Source organism: Equus asinus, unplaced genomic scaffold (genome assembly GCF_041296235.1).
Source record: "Equus asinus isolate D_3611 breed Donkey unplaced genomic scaffold, EquAss-T2T_v2 contig_2, whole genome shotgun sequence".
NCBI lineage: Eukaryota > Metazoa > Chordata > Mammalia > Perissodactyla > Equidae > Equus > Equus asinus.
In genome coordinates, this window is record NW_027224849.1 from 804902 (window position 1) to 826736 (window position 21835).

Genomic DNA, 21835 nt, shown 5'->3' on the forward strand with positions numbered 1-21835 from the left:
CAGGTTCGTCAGCCATTGAAAATAATATAAACAGTTCCATTCTCATAAATTTAACAACTTGAAAACAAGGAACAACTTACCAAAAATTTCAAACTAACAAAACTCAACCAAGATGATAGTATTTTCCTCAATCGGGCGCTGCTAGCCAAGCTTTTTGCCACAAAACTCAAGACTTGGATTCATGCGACACACCTGAAGAAAGCACAAACTCTGGGGGGAACTGCACATCATTTGGTGACTTAAAAATAAAGATTTCTCCAAATGGAAGCAGACAGTATCTGATGCGAAGGTTTCCAAGGTGTCTGGACCAGGTCTGTTGGAAGTTTGTCTGCCAAACCTTTGAGGATGACATGACACTTCAGATCATCTCCAATGCCTATGATCTTGATAACATGCAAACTTCAGGTAAAAAGTGTCAGAGAGTTCTCCCTCCTCTCACTCCGTGTTCCTCAAATGTGGCCACAATAGGTTTCCAATCTGTGTGTTTTTCCTCCAACCTGGGACATGACTCCCAGAGAAGCTCCTTCCTGGCCTCGAGGGACGAGAGGCTACTGAAAGTGGAAAAATCTGACTGCAGATCAACAGTGCTTTCAGAGAAAGATGGCAATCAAAATGGGGACATGTGAAAGTTAATAAACGGAAACGTAGTTGAAATAGTGTTGGAAGGCTAATAGAGGGAGTTCTCATGCCCTATGTCAAAGGCGCAGTGCAACAGGAAGAATAAAGACATCCTCTTCCTGACCAGTCAGAAACTAACCCAAGGAGAGACTGTCACAACTCTACCGATGAAAAGCCACTGCCCTCAAGACTGTGTCCAATAGCCCCCACAGTTTTCCCCACTCTGAGATAAAAGAGCTTCTCCTCTCTTCCTTGCTGGGTGCTCCTGCATGGCTTGCCATGGTTGCACACTCCAAATGGCTATTCTTTGCTAATCCCAGATAAACCAATTTTTGCCAGAGAAATAACTGGCTGTCTATTTGTTTAAGGGCAAGACTTGTTAATAGGCAAGAGATGTAGAGAAAACATTTGATACAATCCAACTCCTGTTTGTCATAAAATTTTCTAGCAAGTTTGAAATAGATGGAAACTACTTTAACTTGTTGAAGGTCATCTACAGAAAATGCACAGTTGACTTCATGCTTAACAGGGAAAGACTAAATGATTCTCCCCACAATAAGGAACACGGAAAGGAATACCACTTTCACTACTCTTATTCAACAAAATACTGAAGCTTCTGGCAATAACAGAAGTAAAGGAAATAAAAGCCATAGAGTTTAGAAAGGAAAAAATGTAACCATTCCTAGTTTCATTGTTGTCTGTGTAAAAAAACTCTGGGAATCTACAAAAAAAAAAAAATCAGAACTAATACATGAGTACAAAAAGTTCACCAAGTACAAAGTACAAGATCAACACACAAAAGACAATTTTATTTCTACAACTAATGATGAACCTGCAGATGATAAACTTGAAAATGCTGTATTATTTAGAACAACTCCGAAGAACATGAAATATTCAGGCATATATTCAGGAACATGTGTACAGGATCTGATGCTGAAAATTATAAAATACCGATTACAGTGATTAAAGAAGATGCAAATAAATTGAGAGCCTTACTATTGTCAAAGACAAATGCAGCAGAAATTAGTTAAAGTGGTGAAAGCAGATTTTATTCAGTAACAGCTGACAGAAGCTGAGCTGCGCTCAGATTTGTACGGAGGTGAATCTAGAATTTTAAAGACGGAATGAAGGAGCAGTGTTCAGGGGCTCAGTAGAGTCAAAGAAGTAAAAAAGTACAAAGGTTGGTCAGTGTAACTGTGATTAGACCCACTGTGTTCGTTACTTTGCAGTTATCAAAGTTAGGATTCTATCCTCACTCAGAAGTTGAGAGAAAGAGGCTCTATCTGTCTTAATGATTGTATTTCAAAGGAGTGGCTCTTAGGTCCTTTAGAGAATTGTGAGAGATACATATCTACAGTTGTAAGCCCTCTTTAGTAAATACTCTAAGAAGGGGGATCAGAGGCCTATAATTGGGTGTTGACTAAAATAAATAGCAAATTTTTCTGTCAGCTTTGAGCTCTCAGGAAGGCATTTTAATGGTGGGCTGGAGTCATTCCGGTTACACAGACTTATGCAGCTAGAAGCCACGCCAGAGTTTGGTTGAGTCTCCTCCTGGTGTGGGGGTTTGGAAGGAGTTGTTATGTGCTGAGAATTCTGCAGTCCTCACCATGTTACTGGATAGAATAATGAGGACAGGTCTCAATTATCCCCAAATTGATCTATAGGTCTAATATTATTCTAATAAAAATTCCACCACAGTTTGTAGACAGAGACACCTTTTTCTAAAATTTATATAGAAAGGCACATAGCTGAGAGTAGCTAAAACAATCATGACAGGAAGAATAATGCGGCAGTAAACACTTTAACAATATTTAGTATTGCCTTGTACATACTGTAATCACAGCATCATCATTTTCATTGTAGGACAGCTACATAAATCAATGGAACAGAGTAGAGAATCCAGAAATGGACCACAGAGTTATACCCTAGTGATCTCTGACACCAAGAGTGAACCTTAATGTAAATTATGGACTTTGAGTGATAATGATGTGCCTATGTATGTTCATCAATTGTGAAAAGTATACTACTCTGATGAGGGGTATTGACAACAGAAAGGTTATGCATATGTGGGGGCAGGGACTATATGAGAACACTGTGTATTTCATTAAATTTTGCTGTAAACGTAAAACTGCTCTAAAAAATAACATCCATTGATTTTTTAATAGGCAATGCAAGAATACCTTGTAGTGATTAAACTGGTCATTATTTTAGCTGTGATGGATACAGAAACTTGCACATCTGATAAAATTGTACAGAACTAAATACACAGGAACAAATTAGTACAAGTGAAACTGGAGAAATCTGAATAAGATAGTGGATTGCATCAATGCCAACAAGCTGGCTGTGGTATCGTCCTATAGTTTTGCAGAATGTTATCATTGTAAGGAACTCGGTAAAGTGTACACTGGAACTTTTGGAGTTATTCCTTACAGCAGTGTAGAATCTACAATGATCACACTATAAATTTCAATTAAAAATAGTTGGCAAATGGAAAGTCAGTCTATGTTTTAAGTTAGGAAGTTTCATTAAATGGTCAGTCCCATTACTTTATAAATTGAATACAATGCCAATAAAAATTTTAACGAGCTTTTCTGTTGAGTTAGATAAATGATCCTACATGGAAAAAATAAACGCATAAGCTAAGCTAGGAAAATATGGACCAGGAAGAACTCTGAGGGAGGAGCTGGTCTATCACACGTTAAAAATATTGCAGAGACTGTAATGCGACAGGAGAGGATTGTCGCATGCACAAGAAGAGGACAGAAGGGAAAGGGAGGGGAGAGGGTGGCAGAGGTCAGGGGAGTGGGGGAGGGGTGGCCTGATTGGAAGTTGTTGACGTGGGGAAGCTGGAGCTCACTAAGTAGAAGGCAGGCATCCTATGTGATGGTTTAGGGAGCACATGTGGCTTTCTCTGGCGGTCCTGTGTTGAAAGCAGAACGAGAGTTTTGGAAACTGGCAGTTACTGACCAAGTGCTGACTGTTCTGTGCTGAATGCTGCAGGGGCTGTGATTTGGCTTCTTGGGATGTTTGCTTCCCACGTTGGGGGGTCAGAGTTATACTGTCATATATGATCTGTCCTTTGTCCATTTGTATATTCAGTCTCAAAAAAACAGTTGGTGCACAAATTCATCAGTTAGCTCGTCATTAAAAAATAGTCTCTTGGAAAGTTAAACCTTCGAAAGTTAAAAAGATGAAAATGGTAAAAAGATGAAAGATGCCAAATAAGTTTTATAGATAAATATGAAGAAATTGAATAAGAATCTCAAAATAAAATGTCCAGCAAAGTATATTTACTTGAGAATATATCATGCAAACTATGTTTCAGTAGAGTGTCATTTTTATTATCAGCATAGGAGAAAAGATGAGTTATGGAAGGGATTCTGCTCATGCTCAGTTATTTCCTTTACTTAACATTAAATCTTGAATAAAGTATAATGTCAAGCTGACTCATTTACTCCTTCATTTTAAAAGCTGTAGACTATTTCCTTGGTTTTTAAATAATGAGGTGTAAAGGAGGGGGTGAGGTGTTGAAAATAACTTCCACTGAGATTGACAGTAGCAATTGCTCTTGATTTTTTTGAGAGTCGTGGGGTCACCCATCAAAGCAGGAATGCTATTTATGTTCAGAAATTAAGAATCTGAATTTTATTAGAAATTTTGACTTTTATGCACCCTCAAAAAGTAAACTTAGGAATTTATTTGAATTTTTAGCTCTGTTGAGGTATGAGTAATAGACAAAAAATGCACACGTTTTCTATATGTGTATTGATTAGTTTGGACATATGCATACACCCGTCATATCATCCCCACAACCAAGTGCTGAACACATCCATGACCTCCAAAACTTTCCTTGTGATTTTTGTGTGATTTTTTAAGCTTAGGAATTTCATGGATTTTAACCTAATGCTCAGATAAAAGAGGGAGAAGATGAGGTGTACGTTGTTTCATTGTGGTACCTTAAGACATAGACTTTCAACATACACATGACTTCTGAAAAGCAACATTTATTACTCTCACAATGAAATATTTTCTCCTATTTCCTTCAAATATATGGCCTTCTTATTCTACCCCCCACCCACTTCCTTTTTGAGTAGGGACTCAGGAGAAATTTCCAATGGTACTAACAAACAGGGTCCAAGGGGTGGCTGCCCCTCAGCCCTGCAGGCTTTTCCCTTGTGAGAAGCGACCACTTTGCACATGTGTGAGCCAGTGTGGAACAGGACAGAGTATGTCTGCAGACTGGTTCAGCCTGCTGAGCCCCTTTGCTGCTTCTAACCTATGGCCACGAAAAAGGCTAAATGGAGGGAAATTAAACTTTGATGTGCTGATGATTGAAAAGGAAAGTGCCTTGCTCTCTAAGGGATAAAGTCATTTGGAGGAAAATCAAATAACTATCATAGTTATTTTTTCCTATCTTATTTTTCCGCTGAAGCCACTAGATATTTCAATCTTTCTGACTTCCTAACAGAATCCAGTAGTACTTTCCTTTTCTAAGGCCAATGAACTGTTATGTAAGGGGCTTCTCTTGCTTTTTCCAAACCCTCCTGGGATTCTGTTTATCTACTGTTCGTTTTTCACCCCCTGCTTTTCAGATTGCTTTGTTCACTGTCCTTGTCAAATAAATGTGGCTCATTAAAATAAGCAGCATTAATATGTATCTCTTTCACTGCATTTTATCTAATAAATATGCTGAAGATTTTCTGTATTCTGCATGTGAATCCTTTGTTGAATATTGGAACTGGGACAATCTCTTCGCATCCTGTGACTTGCAAATTCCCTCTTGTAATGTGTCTTATGATGAACCGAAAGCCTAAATTTTAGTGAATCCCAGTTTACCGATATTTCTTGTATGGAGAGTGTGTGTGTGTCTTCTTTGAGAAGTTTTTTCTACCCTGTGGTCCCGAGGATGTTTTCTTATGTTGTCTTCTAGAAGTTTCATTATTTTACCTTTCCCCTTTAGGTCAAAGTGTCCAGGAATTGAGTTTTGTGTGTTGTGAGGGTAGGGCTCAAGGTTTCCTTTACATCCATATGCCCGTCTCTACGAGTAATAACAGGCAGCATTGGGACAGGTGGACACAAGCCTGGGAGTTAGGGGTCCTGTATTCTCAGCCTTACCCTCCTTTTAAAGCACCCTCTGAACGTGGGCAGGTGACTTTCCCAGTTCTCCCTCCTCTCAGACTCCTTCCTTCCTCTCTTCCTCCTATCCTTCATTCCTGCCTCCCTCGCTCCCTCCATTCTTTCCTTCCTTCCTTCCATCTATCCACCCGAGCATCTGTCCAGGTATCAATCTGTCCAACTGTCCTCCTGCCTGTTCGCCGGTTTGTCCTTCTTCTCTCCTTCCATCCTCTTTCCTCCCATGTCTCAACTTCTCTTCCTTGTCTTTGTTCTTCCTGCTTTCCCTGTGACCCTCCATTTGTCCGCTCTTCCTCTGTCCATCCAGGTATCCCCTCTATCTGTGCCTCTACCTGTCTCTTTGTTGCGTCTCTCTCTTCTTCAAGCACACTGTCTCTCTTGGGTTCATCTCACTCACAGGCTCGAACATCCCGCTACTCACACAATCCCTCCTTCTGTCACTCACATTTATGGCTCACCTGTGAATGGTTGTCCTGGGACAGCCACTGTTGGAGTGCAGATGAGCCTGTGGGGCTTCACCCACTGTGTGGGGTCTCTGTGTCTCCCAGACGACAGCCCTTTCCACAGCTCCTGAGCCGGGCAGCATGTTCCTGCCTACTTCCTCATTGCTTGAGCAACCAGAAGCCACCACAGGCCTAGGGGGCCCCTCTTCCTTCCCCAGAGGAGCTCTCCAGCCCCACACCTCAACTGACCAATTCTTACTGGGCAGCTGGGAAGCCGAGGTGTGCAATTCTGCTTTGAGGGCAAGCATGCTGATCACAAGGATTATAGCAATATTTCAATCTGATGCAGCCCTCAGAGAGCCCCTGGTCTTGTGAAAGTCACAGAAAATTCTAATACAAGGTGGGATGTTTTGAGGAGAAGCACCTGGCATCCTTTGGGTTGGAAGAGCTCTCTGGAGGGAGTTTTGCCCAATTGGGGTCTTTAAGAAGGAGTAGGAGTTATATAGGGAAATAAGGTGTGGAGCGTGTTCCTGGCAGAGGAAATTGCATGAGCAATGGCCCTGTAGGCAAAAACAGCATAGTGTATGGGAGAAGTGACAGGAATTTTGTTTGCCTGAAGCACAAAGCCTAACTCAGAGTGAATGCATCAATGAGGCTGAAGAGTCAGCAGGAGCCAGATGTGCAAGGGCTTTGAGTGCCAGGTCAAGAAGTTTGAACTTAACCCTGAAGGCCTTAGGGAGCCACGGGTGATGCTAGAGCAGGAGTGTTCTAGTGAGATCTTCATTTCAGAAAAATGCTTCTAATGTTCAAGGCAGAGAACATCCTTTAGACAATGCATCCAGTGAGCATGTTAGGGTGTTGGTTCCGGTGAGAAAAGATAAGACCTACCTGGGACGTGAATGAACAGAAGGAATGCATTGAGGAGCAATCTGTAGGTGCAGTTGGTGTTACCGGCAGGGGAGGGAGGAGGAGCTGAGAGATATGCTGGCTTCAACTTGGATGAGCGCAGCATTGGGTGGTGGTTCCACTGGGAGCAAAGGCAACAGATGATACTGAGTTCAGGCTTCTGATCTGGTCTCAGCCCAGCTCTCAGTGATGGCCATCTCTCTCCCTCTCTTCTTGCAGCCAAGGGGCACGACCTGAAGGCCCTCACACTCAACTCCACCATCTCCAACATCCAGTATTTGACAGACATGAGCAAGAGCTCAGCCACATTGAACTCCACTGAGAGAGTCCTGCAGCACCTGATGAGACCCTGGTGCCAGCAGCTCCCGGCAGGATGAGTCCCAGCCAGCCGCACCCAACCTGCTGTCTCTCCTGCTCGTCCTTCTCCTGCCTCCTCCCCTGCTTGGATCCTTGTTCAAGAAGAGCAGCCTGGGCCCCTTGTCTTGGGCTGTAGACTGATCTCCCTCAGGGAAGTCCCTTTTCTGAGCATTTGAGAGTCATGAACACTTTCGGTGACCACCCCAATTTTCACCGACTCAATTTGCTCCAATTTTCACTGACTCAATTTCCACTGACTGCCAATTTGCTCCTCCCTCCCTCTGGCCCCCATTATCAGAGGATTCAGGACATCTCTCTAGAGTCCCCACATTCCTCTCTCCCCGGGCCTGCGGAGGAAGGGGCAGCCTCCAGCATGGAAGCTGCCTGCACCTACCACCCTGACCCCATGGCTCATGATGGAGAGTGTGACAGAGACCCCATGTGACAGAGAGCAGCATTCCTGGGTGCTGAACCAGCTGATCCACCATGTCACCCCGAGGGGCCTCTACTCCCTGCTCAGGGACAGCCTTTTTGTCAGTGGTGAGTGTTCGTGCTGAGCTGGATTGACAGTGATCGTTACTTATGCCTGTTCTGCTTTCTTTCCTCTCTAACACGTCAGCCCAGGTTCTGAGTGGGGGACACAGAAACCACGTATGTAAACAATTTCAACTTACAAATGGAGACTATGTAAATGGATTTGTTGATCCCAATTAAAAAAAAATGTGAACTATCTCACTATTAATTTTTATATAGATTGCCTGGACAAATGGTAATATCTTGGTTATAATGGGTTTACATATACCATTAAAAATTAGTTTCACTTGTTTATTTTTAGTTTTTTAAATGTCAGTATTTAAAAAAAGTTTAAATTTCATTAGATAGAGTGTGAAATTCTACTGTTGGACAGCACTGTTCAAGACTTGAAAATGAAGCCCAGAGAAAGTGGTTAGGGACAACTTTTCCAAGGAAAGAAGTCAATCTGACCCACGTGGCAAGATGCAGAAAACAGTCTCATACACACATACATACACACACACACACACTTAGAAAGCAAGACCAACATCATAGAGTTGAACCACTACTTCTCAAGTGGCAAGAGGTTGCAGTCCTACATTGTTCTAAGTGGACGAACCTCAGGAAAGGAGCCAGGAGTCAAGAAAATTTACCAATCAGGAAGATCTAAAACCAGAGAGTAAAGGTCAGGATCTTTTGTGAAGTTCCCAGCGGTGGATTCTGTTAGAGACTCAATACGTTAGTGAGAACTTTGCAAGAAGTGTTGTTACAGAACTCACCTATCCTTTCCTATGTAAAAATACACAAGTTTTGTAAAGAATACTAGCTCCTGCCAATCAACGAAAAGATGGTAGAACACGAATATCCCCCTTGTAAATCACTCCTGGATTAGTGAGCCAGTCAGGGAACAGATGACAGTGCATTGAGCTGGACCTCATTAGGCTGATTCTGACTTCATGACCATCCTGTGGATTGTCTCATGCCAGGAACTCTAAAACATGCTGTACCCACCACTCTTTTGTCACCAAGGTCCACCAACCAGACCTTGCTGACAAATGCCCTGGCTGGGCCCCTTCTGACCACACCTGGAGGACTCTCCACAAATCCTACTCCGTCACGGCGCTCTTCCACCTGCCACTGGCCAGGGAGGCATTTCCTCCAAGGCTGACACTCTGTGTGCCCAGCTCTGGGAATGACACGTCTCCCTCAAGTGAAGAAAAGGATCAGAGTGAAGAGCCTGTGGGCTGCAGCCATTAGGACAAGGCCTGGGGTTTGCTGCCAGACAGAAGAGAACCTGTGGTGGGTGTGGGTCCCAGGGTTCAAGAAGCCCCCGTGATTCCTGGATAGAATCCCAGAAGATGATGCAGGACGGAGGAGGGATGCTTGGGTGTGATTGTGCCTGGGAATGTCCATAGGGAGGCGGATCTGCCATTGGTAATGCCTTCAACAGTGTTGTTCATTCATCGATACGTGCTGTCTCAGGGAGTGCTGTCTACATCCTTCCAGCCCCTAGTCTCCCGTCTGGAGCAAACAGACAGCTTCAGAAGAACATTTACATTTCATTTGTAATGTATGCGTACAGGGCATGCAATGTGCTGGATGTTGCAAGTGTTTTGAAACATTAACTCCTTTAGCAGTCTCCATATCCTCACAAATTAGGTACGCTTATCCTTCTTGCCAACAACAGATGAAGAAACTGAGGCACCAATGAGGTAAGTACTTTGCCCTCTACCAATATCTAGGAAGTGATTGAGGTGGAATTTGAACATAAGTTGTGGCTCCATATTCTCTGCTCTTAACCATCTTCTTTGCTCCCTATGACTTCACACCATGAAGACGTTGGCTCAGTGTATCCATTTTCTTGTTACATCCTGTAGCCCCACTCTTTGATCTCTGTCTGAAAAAGATGCTATTCGCATCAAAACTGTTGCACATACACAACCAAAATGACTTCTCCCCATATCCCATGTCCTGGAAAATACATAGAGAACATTTCAAGACATTTCTTGCCCAGTCTGGGAGTGCTTCTGGGAAATCCCACTGTTCCTGTAAGAAGCCAAGGGCAGGCTGGGAGCTGTGTCTTAGGGGAAAGGTGAGATCAGGAGATACTATGGGGTTACAAAATGGATGTGGGACCTCAGCAGGAATTGACTTCAGGATCTGGTGGTGTTTCAAGCTGGGTGCTAATTTTCTGGCTTTGGGTGTAGGGGCTGGTGCCGCATTCCAGGGAGAGGCCAGTCTCCCTGAGTTCTTGGGGAAACCAGACCCTTGAAAGCAAGGGAATGAGAATTTCCTTTCACAATGGACTTGGGAGGGGAAACATTCAGCCCAGAAGAGACAGTCATGATCCTGAGGAAACCAGAAGAAGCTGCCTCCTCGTCCGCCAAGCAGAAAGCCCTCCTTCATGGACTCACTTTATCCAGATGAGACCAAGAAGGAGGACATGATGATATGCCCTTGCAGGTGGGAGACCTGTGACAGTGGAGCCTGTGCCTGGGAGGCTCTGAAAGGCATCATAGGGGTGACATTTGCTGTGAGCAGGGTGCCAGATGAGAGGCACGCCTGCCTGTGTCTGGGAACAGTTTGAGTGTCAGGGGGAAGGCACCGCTGGCGCAGAGGCTCACAGGAAGAAGTGGGTCTGACCAGACAATGTCCGAAAGAGGGCAGTGGAGCTGGAAGGAGCCTGAGAAGAGAGAGGAGGGTAGATGGGGACAGGCAGGGCCAGAGGGCAGGAACTGGCAGACTGTGCTTTTCCCGTCGCTCTCTGATGACACTGCTCTAAGACATTGCACCTAGAAAATACAAATCCTTAACATCTCACAAATTCTGTGTGCCAGGAATGGGGCACAGCTTAGCTGGGTGCCTCCGCCTCAAGGTCTCTGTGAAGCAGTGGCTGCGGCGATATTGCGGCTCGACTTGTGGAGGGTTTGCTCCCAAGTTCACTCACATGCATGTTGACGGGGTTTGTTTGGACTGAAAGTCTGAGTTCCTACCTGTCTGTTGGCCAATCATTCCCTCCGTTCTCTCCTATGGAACATCTTCATAGGACAACTGAAAGCATGCACACTTGCTCCCCCAGTTCCAGAGATATAAGATGCAGAGAGAGAGAGAGATGGAAACAGAAGGAGGGAAAGACGGAGGGGACTAAAGCCAATGAGTAAGAAGGAAGGGCCAGGCTTTTTGTTCTTAACCCTGGGTTGCAGGCCATCCCATCACCTTGGCTGCATTCTATTCAGAAGGCAGTTCCTGACCACTTGTGGTTCCACAAGGACGTGCACAGCAGAAGACAGTGAGCACCAGGAGCCATAGTGGAGACTGCCCACTACATAGGCCGACACGAGGCATTTGGGTCTGATTCTAAGTCAAACAGGAGACCTTGCAAGGTTTCATGCCAGTGAATGGAAGTATCTGAATTTCCCCTAATTTCCACCTCTTAAAGGTGCAGACCTGGAAATGAGGCCCAGAGGGGCAGTGACTTTCTCAAGGTCATAGAGCTGGAACCAAGTCCTGTTTTGAGGGGTACTCCACACTACATCCCACCCCTTCTTGTCATTCTTTCATCTCTAAGTGTGTGCATCAGACACATGCAAACCAGACCACAGGTGTTGTCGCTATTGTCTCTTCTACACCTGAGGACGTCCTGAGGGAGCTATTTCTGGCCTCGCCCCCATCGTGCAGGTTGGGTGATTGAGGAGGCCCTGGGAGGCCCATTGGCATTTCCAGGACACAGAGCTTGTAGGAAAAAAGAGGTCGGAACTCAGCTGCATGTCCTCAAGCTGGAACCCTGGTTCCATCTCAAGGTCCTGTGTTGGGATCTGTGCTGGCTATTTGTGTACAGTTCTGGAGGTGACATGGGCAAGGAGGGTGAGCAGCCAAGATCCCAGAGAGGTTTTCGGTGGGTGTGATTGAAGGAAGGGGCCCAGGTAAGGGAACCTTGAGGAAGTGACCTCACTTCCTTGGAGACAGACCCCAACAGAACTTAGCACACTGGTCTCCAGGCGCCCACATTCTAGACATAGCATCCTATCGAGCCCACTTGAGTGGCGACACTGAAGACAAGAGGATGTTCTCCTGCTGTCTCCCGAGTTGTGGAGGCTCTGGCTTCAGGAAAGCCAAGAAAAAGAGCCTTTTCAGTCACTATAGACACTGGCTTGGCCCTCACCTGCACCGCCTCTGTCCAATTGGTAGGAGGAGCACTCAGGTAACACAGGGAAAGCCAACAGGGTTAGGCCACAACTGGATGCCACCTGCACAACAATTTGAGCTTCCTTGTGTGTCGGAGGGGAGTGAGAGATGGACGGCGGTGCTGAGCGGGGACCCACCCTGGGCAGGAGCCATTTGCTCGGTGTTGGAAGCCTGGCAGTGTGTCGTGTTCCCAGCCTAGGTGGTGGCTAGCAGGATGGGAGAGTGGGTGCTGGGAACCAAGCTCCTCTACCCATAGGTTAGTCCCGAGCCCTCCAGGTGTCATCTCATTCCCTCCCTGGCTAGAGGTCTAGGCAGATGCTGCTCGGTACCTGATCTGTGCGGGGGTTTCCTCCTGTGGCCAAGTCGAGGCAGGCCCCTCAGACCTCCGGGACCGGCTCTCGGGCACTGTCTTTGCAGAGCTGCACGCAGGAGGTGGTGGAAGAGCTGGCGGATGGCTTCGGGTACTCCATCTCCCTGGACAGGGACCAGCTGCACCGCGCCATCATCAATAACCAGGGCTGCTCTGAGGTGAGAGTGGGCACGGAGGGGTCTTCCCACCCAGGCCCCTGAGATGACCAGGGCAGGCCCAGAATCCAACCTCAAATTGCCGTTCTCCTGGGACCCTAACAGGGCTGTCCCCCATGAGTGTCCCACAGTCCCATTCCCAAAGGAATCTGGACTTCCGCTCCTCCCCACCAGCTGCATAGGAGGGTAGGAGGGCACTCTTTGCATTTTCCTAGGAAGATTAGAGAAAACGTTGCTGTCGTTGTCGCTTCCCAATAGGCCCTGAGTATCTTTGAATTTTGCCTTTTTTTGAAAATGAAACCTCGATAACGAGGGTCTCCAAACTCCCTTTAATGTAAAAGAAATAACCATCAGCGTGTTTGGAAGTCAAAGGGATTCTCAGAACGTGTCACTGCCCTGTACACTGTTTCCAGACCTGGGAGGGGTGAGGTGGCCACATAACATTTCCCTCCGGGTCAGGGTCTGATGAAGCCTCAGGCAGTTAGAGGGGATGTCCCTCAGCCCTCACTTTGGGCGGTTCTCAGTTCTGAGCCACAGGACCTAGAGAAGCCACTTGGCATGCCAAAGCCTCTGTTCTCCTCTCTAGAGAGGGGTGTCTGTTGAGGATTCACTGGGCTGGTGCTCTTCACAGAGGGAGCTCTGTTGTCCCTCAGCGAGCAAATGGCCTTGAGGGAGATCAATGTGGAATCCTTCGCAGGACCAAAGTCAGATTGTACTTTGAGAGCGCAGAACTTTGCTGAGTTGGGACCCCTGGCTCTCCTGTCGCAGATGTCTGGGAGGGGCTAGGAGTTCCTGGGTCAGCTGCAGACCCCGATAACACTGGTGGTTCGCAGTGGTGACCCTGACTCTGTGTCCCTCCTCATCCCACCCAGAGTGAAGATGAGTCCACTCTGTCTGTCACTGAGGCCTGCAGGATGCGTGGCCTCCAGGCAGGCATGATGCAGAGGCTCTCAGAGACTGTGCTGCCAGCCTTCCCCAGCAGAGTCCTCTGCAGTGTCATCACCTCCCTCTGCAGCTACTCAGGCTCCAGCACAGCCCACCAGGTGCTGGACCAGCTGTTTCCCAGGTGACTGCCCACCTCCTCCTCAGCACAGTGGTGACTCTGCCCACTGCCAGCTGTGTGTCTTGCCTTGGGAATGTCACCGCATCTCTCTGAGCCTGAGTTGGCTCCTCTGAAAGGTGGGGTGGCAGAGGATGAACTTGCTAGGCTTCTCCCAGGGATGAATGGGATCAGCCCTCCAGGTGCTGCCCTGGTGCCCGGCTCTGCAGAGAGGGTGGTGGGCCATGCTGTGGTTGCTGGTGGTGATTATTTCTCTGTCCCCCACGGAAAGTAGTCTTCCTCTCCCTTCACTGGCTTGTGGCTTTTTGAGTTTGGAAAAGCACCTGGAGAGCACCCTGTCAAGGAGTTTGAGATGCCATCCAGCTGGTCCTGGTGCTTGTCCTTGGTGTAGCCACTTAGGGATCTCTAGGGCCACAGAGGGGACCCGGCCCACTCAGACACCCGGGGTGGTTCTGGTTGGAGATCATTCAACAATGTCTATGAAGGACCTACTCTGAGCAGGACTTCTGGACACACTAAGTGTCACTCAGTGACTGAAGCAGACAGCCTCCCTGGCCCTCCCCTCTAATCTGAGAGTCAGACAGTCACACTTGACATCATTCACAGGTCCCATCTACCCTCCATCCCGGGCGATGCCCTCATCCCCTTTGGGACACATGGAGGCAGCTTGGCCCATTGCGTGCGGGATGCTGGAGGACAGGACCACCTCCCAAAGTGAGTGGTCTTTGGGTCGAGAAGGACGGCCTCCTGTCTCTAGCAAACAGGGTGCAGGGAGAGGATGGAGGCTGTGGCCGGGTCAGGCCTGGGAGAACCCTGCATCTCACCCATCTTGTGATTCCCATGGGAGGGCTGAGTTCTGGTGGCTTCCACTCCGGCAGGACTGGACTCAAAGAGAGCTGTGCATGGGTCCCAGGCCCCTTGAGAATTGGAAGGGAGGCTGGGCTGCGTTGTTCACTAGAGACCCACTCCCAGCAGAGTCCCAGCCCCTCCTGCCTCCCTTTCTCCACATCCACCCCTTGTGAGCACCACCGCCAGGTCCATAGTAGGAGGTGTGTGAGCAAGCTGCTCCCAAGTCTGCTGGAGTCTTCATTCCAGTGGCCCACATTCATGCAGGGCTTGGGTGGGCTGTGTCCAGACCCTTGGGGAGGAGAGTATCGGTGGGAACAAGAGACTCTCACAGACTCTGTGTTCAGCCTGCTGGATGAGCAGGCCTGCCACAGCCAGGACAGCCAGCCAGGGCTCAGGGCTGGGATGGGGCCCTCCTCTGGAGGGGGAGGGTCTGGCACAGGGGCACAGATGCTAACATGAGTGCCTTGGGAGGGCAGTGTTTAAGGAAAGGCCAGGCCACTGACTCTCTGGCCCATCTGCCTCCACGCAGTGCTATCTATTTCCTGCTGGGAACCTGGCTGGGCCAAGGGCAGGATTGCAGGGAGCCCCTGCGGTTTCCCTCTTGGACCCTGCAGCTGGCCACTCTGCACGTCAGCTTTGGTGGCTCCCACGTGGAGGGCCATGCCTACCTTCTGCCAGGCCACCTGGAGCATCTCAAGGCCATTGAGGCCGAACGGAAAGGTGAGGGGACTGGAGTCTGGGAAGACTGTCTGTGTTGAGGTTCATGGGCTAGCGTTCCCTTAGAGGCAGTGGAGCCCTTCCTATCTTTGGAAAGGCATAGAAACTGTCAGGTGTGTGGGTGAAACTTTCTCTTTATCCTCCTCCAGAGCAAGCTCCAAAGCTCCTGCCACTTCCAGAGCCAGAGCCAGTGCCATCCCCCGGGCTGGAGCCAGCTGCACCTCCAGTCTCACCACGTGTGGTAGAGCTGGAGCCAGCAGCCCCTGAGTCAGCCACTCCAGGACCAGAGCAAGGGCCATCATTAAAGGCAGCTTCAGAGCCCAGCTGCCCCTGGGCCGTGACCACCGAGGACCAGCTGCGGGAGGAGAAGCCGAACATCTTGGACTTCCCTCCCCAGCTGGTGGCAGAGCAGCTGACGAGGATGGCTGCGGTGAGCAGAGGAGCTCGCGGGGTGGGTGGCCCCTGCCTTCCCGGTGCCATGAGCCGCCCCACACCTGCCATTCCCTGCTCGGGATTCCGATGATCTGGGTCCAAATCCCTGCTCCCTCCCTTATCAACACTGTGACCTGGGCAGCTTTCTTTCTCCCCAAGCCTTCGCTGTCCCCTAGCGAACAGGGGACGGTAGAGACGGACACTCAGCACCTGCTGTACAGGGTGGCTGTGCCGATGAATGAGGTGGGAGAGAGTGGAAGGTGGGCAGAGTCTGGCCCTTTGGTGGGGGATGGGCACTCACTGAAGTGCTGCCAGGTCCTTGGGTGGATCCCCCATCTGCGCAGGTGGCCCGGACAGCCTCAGCACTTACCAGGAAGGTGATGTGTATTGACTCCAGTGGAGACAGTCAAACAAAGCTGGGGGTTGTCCCTGCCTCGGGGGGAATGTGCATGGGAATGGGCAGTGGGACCCGAGGGGCACTGGGATGGGTGGATGATGGCCCTTCTGGTGGGCATGTGTGGGCTGCCTTCTGGAGCTTGGAGGAAGTGAGACAGGGCTGGGAGCAAATGTCCCCTCCCTTCCCCACAGTCCTGAGTCCGGGGTCATCCTGGACTGGGTGCATTCAGTGGACACAGACAAAACCCAGGGACTCCCACAAGCCTCAGGCCACATGCTCTGCTTCCTGAGCTCCAGTTCTGATCTCACCCTGCTGGGCCTATGGGGGACTGTGGACGCCGAGCTGGGGTGCGGCAGGACCGGGTGACACTCCGAATCTTCTGCAGGAGCTGTTCAAGACGTTGGTGCCCGCCCACTGCCTCGGCTCCATCTGGTCCGAGCGCGACAACAGGGAACGAGACTACCTGGCACCCACCGTCCGTGACACTGTGATGCACGACAACACCGTGGCCAATTGCATCCTCGTCACCTGCCTTGGGGACGCGAGCATGACAGCACAGGACAGGGCCAGGGTGGTTGAGCTGTGGATCAGGGTGGCTGAGGTAAGCCTTGGCACGCCCTGTCTGGATGCGTGAGAATTGCCTCTTGTTTCTCTGCTCTCAGGATTGAAGTCTGGGGTCTTAGTCCCTGGACTGTCCCTTGACCCTCATGCCAGGGCCACGTTGACCTTGACTTGAGGTCCCAGTGGGGACAAGCTCACTTCCTCCCTTGTGCTGAGCTACAAATCCTTGCGCCTGGCAGTGTTACTCGTCGGGTGGCAGGTGTGCCCTCCCTGGCTTCCCTGGACATGTGTCTCCTCCAGGACAGGGGAAGTCCATGAGGGGACAGAAACCAGAGGCAGCAGAGCTTCAGCTCCCCCTCACAGCTCCATCTCTTCGCTTCCCCAGGAGTGCCGATGCCTCGGGAACTTCTATTCCCTCCACACAATCCTTTCTGCCCTGCAGAGCCCTGCCATTGCCCGTCTCCAAGACACCTGGGGACAAGTTTCCAGGTGGGTAGTGGGTGGTCTGCTCTCCAGCCAAGCACCATGAGGGTGAGGTGGCCCAGGCAGCCTGATTTGGGCCGGCATGTCCCCCAAAGTCAGCTGAGACCACCTGGGAGACAGCGAATGCCGGGCACAGGGACTGACCTGGGTGCTGGGTCTCTGAGTCTCTCAGCGCCCTTCGGCCAGCAGTTCCGTCCCAGGGATTCATTTCCTTCCAGACCAGATCCTGGCTTGAGCCCAGGTGGAGATTCTCAGGTGTTTCCTTTGCAGCAACAGAAGCCTCTATGCAGCTGAAACCAACACTGTTCCAAAGAGATCTGTTTGGGACATCTGGGAATGGAGGCCCCAAGGGACAAGAGGAGAGGCCCCTCCGCAGTCCCATGGGGACCTTAGAGCTCAGAGCACCCCAGCGAAATCCCTCATCCAGGTCCCAGGCAGTTTGGATCTGCTGGGTTCTCAAATAAATGGGACTTGCCTTCAAGCATCCCACAGTTTTTCTTGCTTGCTTTCTTTCTTTCTTTCTTTCCCCACCCCGCAGGGAGAGTTCTCGAACCTGGAAGAAGTGGGTCAGGAGAGAGAAACGCGTGAGCAGGGAGCTGCTGGTGCAGGTAACCTGGAGGCTGGAGATCTGGAAGGAGGCCAGAAGGAGAGGGGAGGGGGGCATCCCGAGGGGATCCTAGGAGGTGAGGCTATGGCAAGGCTCGGCCCAGGCTGGGGGTCAGAGAGCCCCGTGAGGGTGAGGCAGGCCGGGGCCACTCGGCCAGGTCCCCCAAGACACCCTGCCCTCCCCCTCCCTGTCTGTTCAGCTGGGGTCTGGACACACCCCTGGAGTCCAGAGGTCGGGGCCTTGGTCAGATTTGGAGCCAGGGCTGGGGTGAAGGCAGCGGGGACAGGGCCTGTAGCTGGCACGGGGAGCGGCCTCTCCCAGTGGGTCCTTGAGCCAGTCACTGCCCCTCTGGGGGCCTCCGTCTCCTCCTCTGGGAAGTGGAGGGAAATGATCAGCGGTGCAGGCCTCCCAGCGGGGTGCTACCATCCAAGGGAGGACAGGAACGGGAGGAGATTTGTGCCGGCTCCTCCTCGAGAGGTGAGGGGAGAGCAGTGATGACACGCAGATGACTCTGAGTCCTCAGGAGACTCCTGGAAGCAGGTGACGTTCTCCTCACACTTTTCAGCTGAGGAAAGAGGGCCAGGGAGGCCTGGGCAGGCCCAAGGTCACACAGGACTGAGTCCTGGAGCCAGGACTGGTCTAGAATCAGAGCACCCTGGAGGTGGGAGCAGCAGAGGCAGCAGGGGACTGGAGCCGATGGCCAGGGTCTGAGATCAGGGGCCTTGGGGGACATGCGGAGGGGAGTATGGGCGCACTGACCCTGTCCTCGGCCCCGACAGGAGGCGACCTCCGTGTTAAAGACTGCAGAGAGGGCCCGCCAGGGAGCCCAGGAGAGGCAGCGGCAGCAGGTGAGGGTGACTGTGGGGGAGGGGCCCAGGAGTCAGAGGAGAGGGGGCTCCCCCTCCCAGCTGGAGACCTCCCTCAGGAGAGGGGCCTTCCTCCTCAGGCGAATCTGCTGTGGCTGCCAAGCATGACGGGCCTGCAGTGGCAGTGAGCAGGAGGAGGCCTGGAAGGGCTGGCAGCAGGGCAGATTTGGGGTGGGGAAGGGCAGGGGCCACTGCCCCTGGGAGGGGCCAACAGCCAGCCCTGGGACTTGACTGATGGAGTTTGGTGTTCCTGGACGGAAGCGGGGGAGGGAATTGTGTGTGTTGGGGTGTCCCGACGATCCTAGGCTGCTCTGTGTGGGAGCGTGGGGTGGGCAGCAGGCTGGGCTGAGGGGTTTCAGGGGAAGGTTCATGGGGGCACCTGAGAGCGGGAGCTCATCAACATGCCCATCCCGATGGCGGCACAGGGTGTCGTCCCCTCCCTGGTGACGTTCTTCCGTTCCCTGGAGCTGCTGGACACTACGATGGAGGATTATGTGGAGGTGAGTGAGCCTGGAGGTGGGTCCGGGGGCTCAGGCTCCTGAGGGTGGGGAGGAGAGAGTCCTGTCCTGAGCCCTGAGCTCTCTGCATTTGGCAAAGGTCCTCTCAGCAGGGCCTCCAGCCTCGTGTGGGAGTTAGGGTGTCAGGCCCATCTCCCCAGTGGGTGATGCAGGCTCTGCATAAGCCACCGTCCAGGTTCCCTGGGCTGCTGAGGCTCAGAGCTGCCTGACTGTGTGGCCGCAGGAGGTGGTGTCTGAGCTGGACTCAGCCTCTCCCTCTGGCCCTGCCAGTGAGGGAAGAGAAGTCGGGCCCCTCCCAGTCAGGAAGCACATCAGAGGCTGAGCTGTCCCTTCCTGCCTGAGGCCTCAGTCTCCCCACGTGTCATCAGAGAGGGTTGGGTCACAAGGTCTGTTGCCTCAGTTGCTCTGCGCCCCCTGCTCTGGAGCCCAGAGACTGGCCCAGGTCCAAGTCCGGGCTCTGGATGGGCCTGCCCACTGGCAGTAGTGCAACATTGCAAGAGGTGTGGACGGGGGCTAGTGCTGGCCCAAGGGGGCTGTTTCTGATGGACTGCGGCTGTCTGCTTTCCAGGGCAATGTGCTCAACTGTCGGAAATGGAATGAGGTAAGCGGCTGCGGCCTCCCGGTGGGGAGGGTGGGGGTTGGAAATCAGAGACCCCCCCGCAGTGGGCAGGACCCCCTCTGGCCCAATCCCCATTTGGATTGGGACATTTATTTGCACAGTTCGATATACAGAGCTAGGGATCCTATGGCATTGGCGGGTGGGGGAAGGGCTGGCATCAAAGACTCCTTCCTGGAGGAGGAGCTATTTTGGGCCAAGTGTGAGAGCAGGCAAGCCCTGACTGGAATCGCAGGGAGGGAGGGTTCCCAAGTGGGCAAAGGCCCCAGACTGGCCCCTTGCCCCCTTCCTCACCCCCTCCACGAGCCCTGCAGGGTCCCCCACTCAGGCCCTGTGGGCATCCTGTGCTTGCTCTGTCCTAGCAATTCAAACTGATGGACGAGATCGAGCTGCTCCAGGAGGCTGCAAATCTGTACACCGTGCAGCCCGACGAGCACTTTGGGGCCTGGTTCCAGGCCGTGGAGCCCCTGAGCAAGGAGGAGAGGTGAGTCGGGTCGGGAGTTGGGGGAGGGCAGGGCAGCCTCTCTCTGCTGACCAGCTCCAGAGCCCATGGCCGTTGCTCCATGGTCAGCCCCTGATCCGATTGCATGGCGACCCCTGGGGCCCTTCGACCCCAGCTGCTGGCAGGCTCCAGGATGCACATGTGATGTGTGGCTCCTGAGAGCTCCCAGCTCCGCTCTGTCCTGTAGCTACAGCCTGTCCTGCCAGCTGGAGCCCCGATACCACTGGGTCAGAAAGATTCGACTCTTCTTCAAAGGCAAGAAGAACCGCTCAGGCCAGAGTGAGTGTCCAGACCGGCAGTGGCTGAAACCATGGGCTCAGGAAACATTCAGGCTGAGCGTGGGCCTGGGGAGGCAGACAGCTGGCCCTGGGTTCCAGCTCCACTGCTGAGCAGTCCCGTCCTGGGCGATTGCACTCACGTTTCTGGGACTGGTTTCCTCCTCTGTGAAGTGGGTGATGCTAAATATCAGCCCCTGTGTCAGGGACAGATGGGGTGCTCTTGGCTGACTGAGCACTGAGCACAGGGCTGGAGCACAGAGCGCAGTGGGGGCCGGGATGGGGTGTGCACTGTGGTTCCAGGGCAGGTCGCTCAGGAAATGCCTCTCTTTCTCCAGACACCAGACCCCCAACCAAGGGCCCAGTGGTGGTGGTCGATGACCCTCCTGAGACCAGCTGAGCTACAGCGGGGACACAGCATTGACACTCAGGGTGCACAGGGCCACCTCCCCTGATTCTGATGAGGAGAACTTTGTGATCCGTTTCTTGGGGTCCCCTGTTGGCCACGAGAGAAGGCACCAACCCCTCTTCCCCCTCCCCCCTTTTGCCCAGCACCTATTTCCCTATTTGGCGGGGCCATATTTTGTTGTCAATGGTAAATGCTCCGTTTGAGTATTATATTAAATTGTTGCTTCTTTCTAATCCTGGGAGTGGAGGTGTGAGTCTTTCGCTCGCAGCACTCATGGAAACCAGATCCAGAAACTCACATTCCTCCTCGAATTTAGAAATCTCCCAGAGTGAGCGGCTCAGTTTATGTGGAGAAGGGAGAAGTGCCAGTCCCCTCCCTGGCTACTGAAGGACTTGCCCAAGTGCCCCTCCCGCCGAGGACAGGATCATTGCAGTGTGGTTCACCCTGTCCAGGAGCAGAGATGGCCCCTCCGACCTCTTGGGACTAAGCGGTTGGAGGCGTTTTCTCAGCCAGAGCCACAACCACTAAGCTGGGTGTGTCTGTCAAAGTAGCACGTGCCTGTCCCTAGCACACGTCCTGCCCAGGACAGTGGCTGCCTTTTGACACTCTGCCGGAAGAGGGAACATTTTCCCGGTTTCTCTTGCACACAGATTAGGACCTTGTTTTCTGATTCAGTCTCCGCAATGGCTTCAGCTCTAAGTGGGGAAAATACCGTCAAAAGCTCAAAACGTGCACATAGAGAGGATGAGGCCAGAGGAAGGTCCTGTGGACATGGACCATGGGCAGGCAGGACTCTTCCTTCTCGGGCCCACTAGGGGCTCCCTGTTCACCTCTGACCTAGACTGGATCCCCCTGGGCTTCTG

General features: G+C 51.4%; 1 protein-coding gene across 1 annotated transcript; it reads left to right on the top strand.

Annotated features, from left to right (window-relative positions):
* Nucleotides 1-19509: 19509 nt before the first annotated feature.
* LOC139043317 (ral guanine nucleotide dissociation stimulator-like) lies at nucleotides 19510-21203 on the top strand. Its single transcript, XM_070503549.1, has 4 exons — nucleotides 19510-19771; nucleotides 20149-20270; nucleotides 20476-20567; nucleotides 20902-21203. Exons 2-4 carry the CDS (start codon nucleotides 20161-20163, stop codon nucleotides 20961-20963), a joined length of 264 nt encoding a protein of 87 aa, XP_070359650.1. The 5' UTR covers nucleotides 19510-19771; nucleotides 20149-20160; the 3' UTR covers nucleotides 20964-21203.
* Nucleotides 21204-21835: the final 632 nt, after the last annotated feature.

Bases quoted from the DNA above. Each gene is read 5' to 3' on its own strand.
- LOC139043317 (XM_070503549.1), top strand. From the start codon at position 20,161: ATGGACGAGATCGAGCTGCTCCAGGAGGCTGCAAATCTGTACACCGTG. The intron at 20,271-20,475 runs GTGAGTCGGGTC...TCTGTCCTGTAG, and splicing joins CCCCTGAGCAAGGAGGAGAG to CTACAGCCTGTCCTGCCAGC. The intron at 20,568-20,901 runs GTGAGTGTCCAG...CTCTTTCTCCAG, and splicing joins GAAGAACCGCTCAGGCCAGA to ACACCAGACCCCCAACCAAG.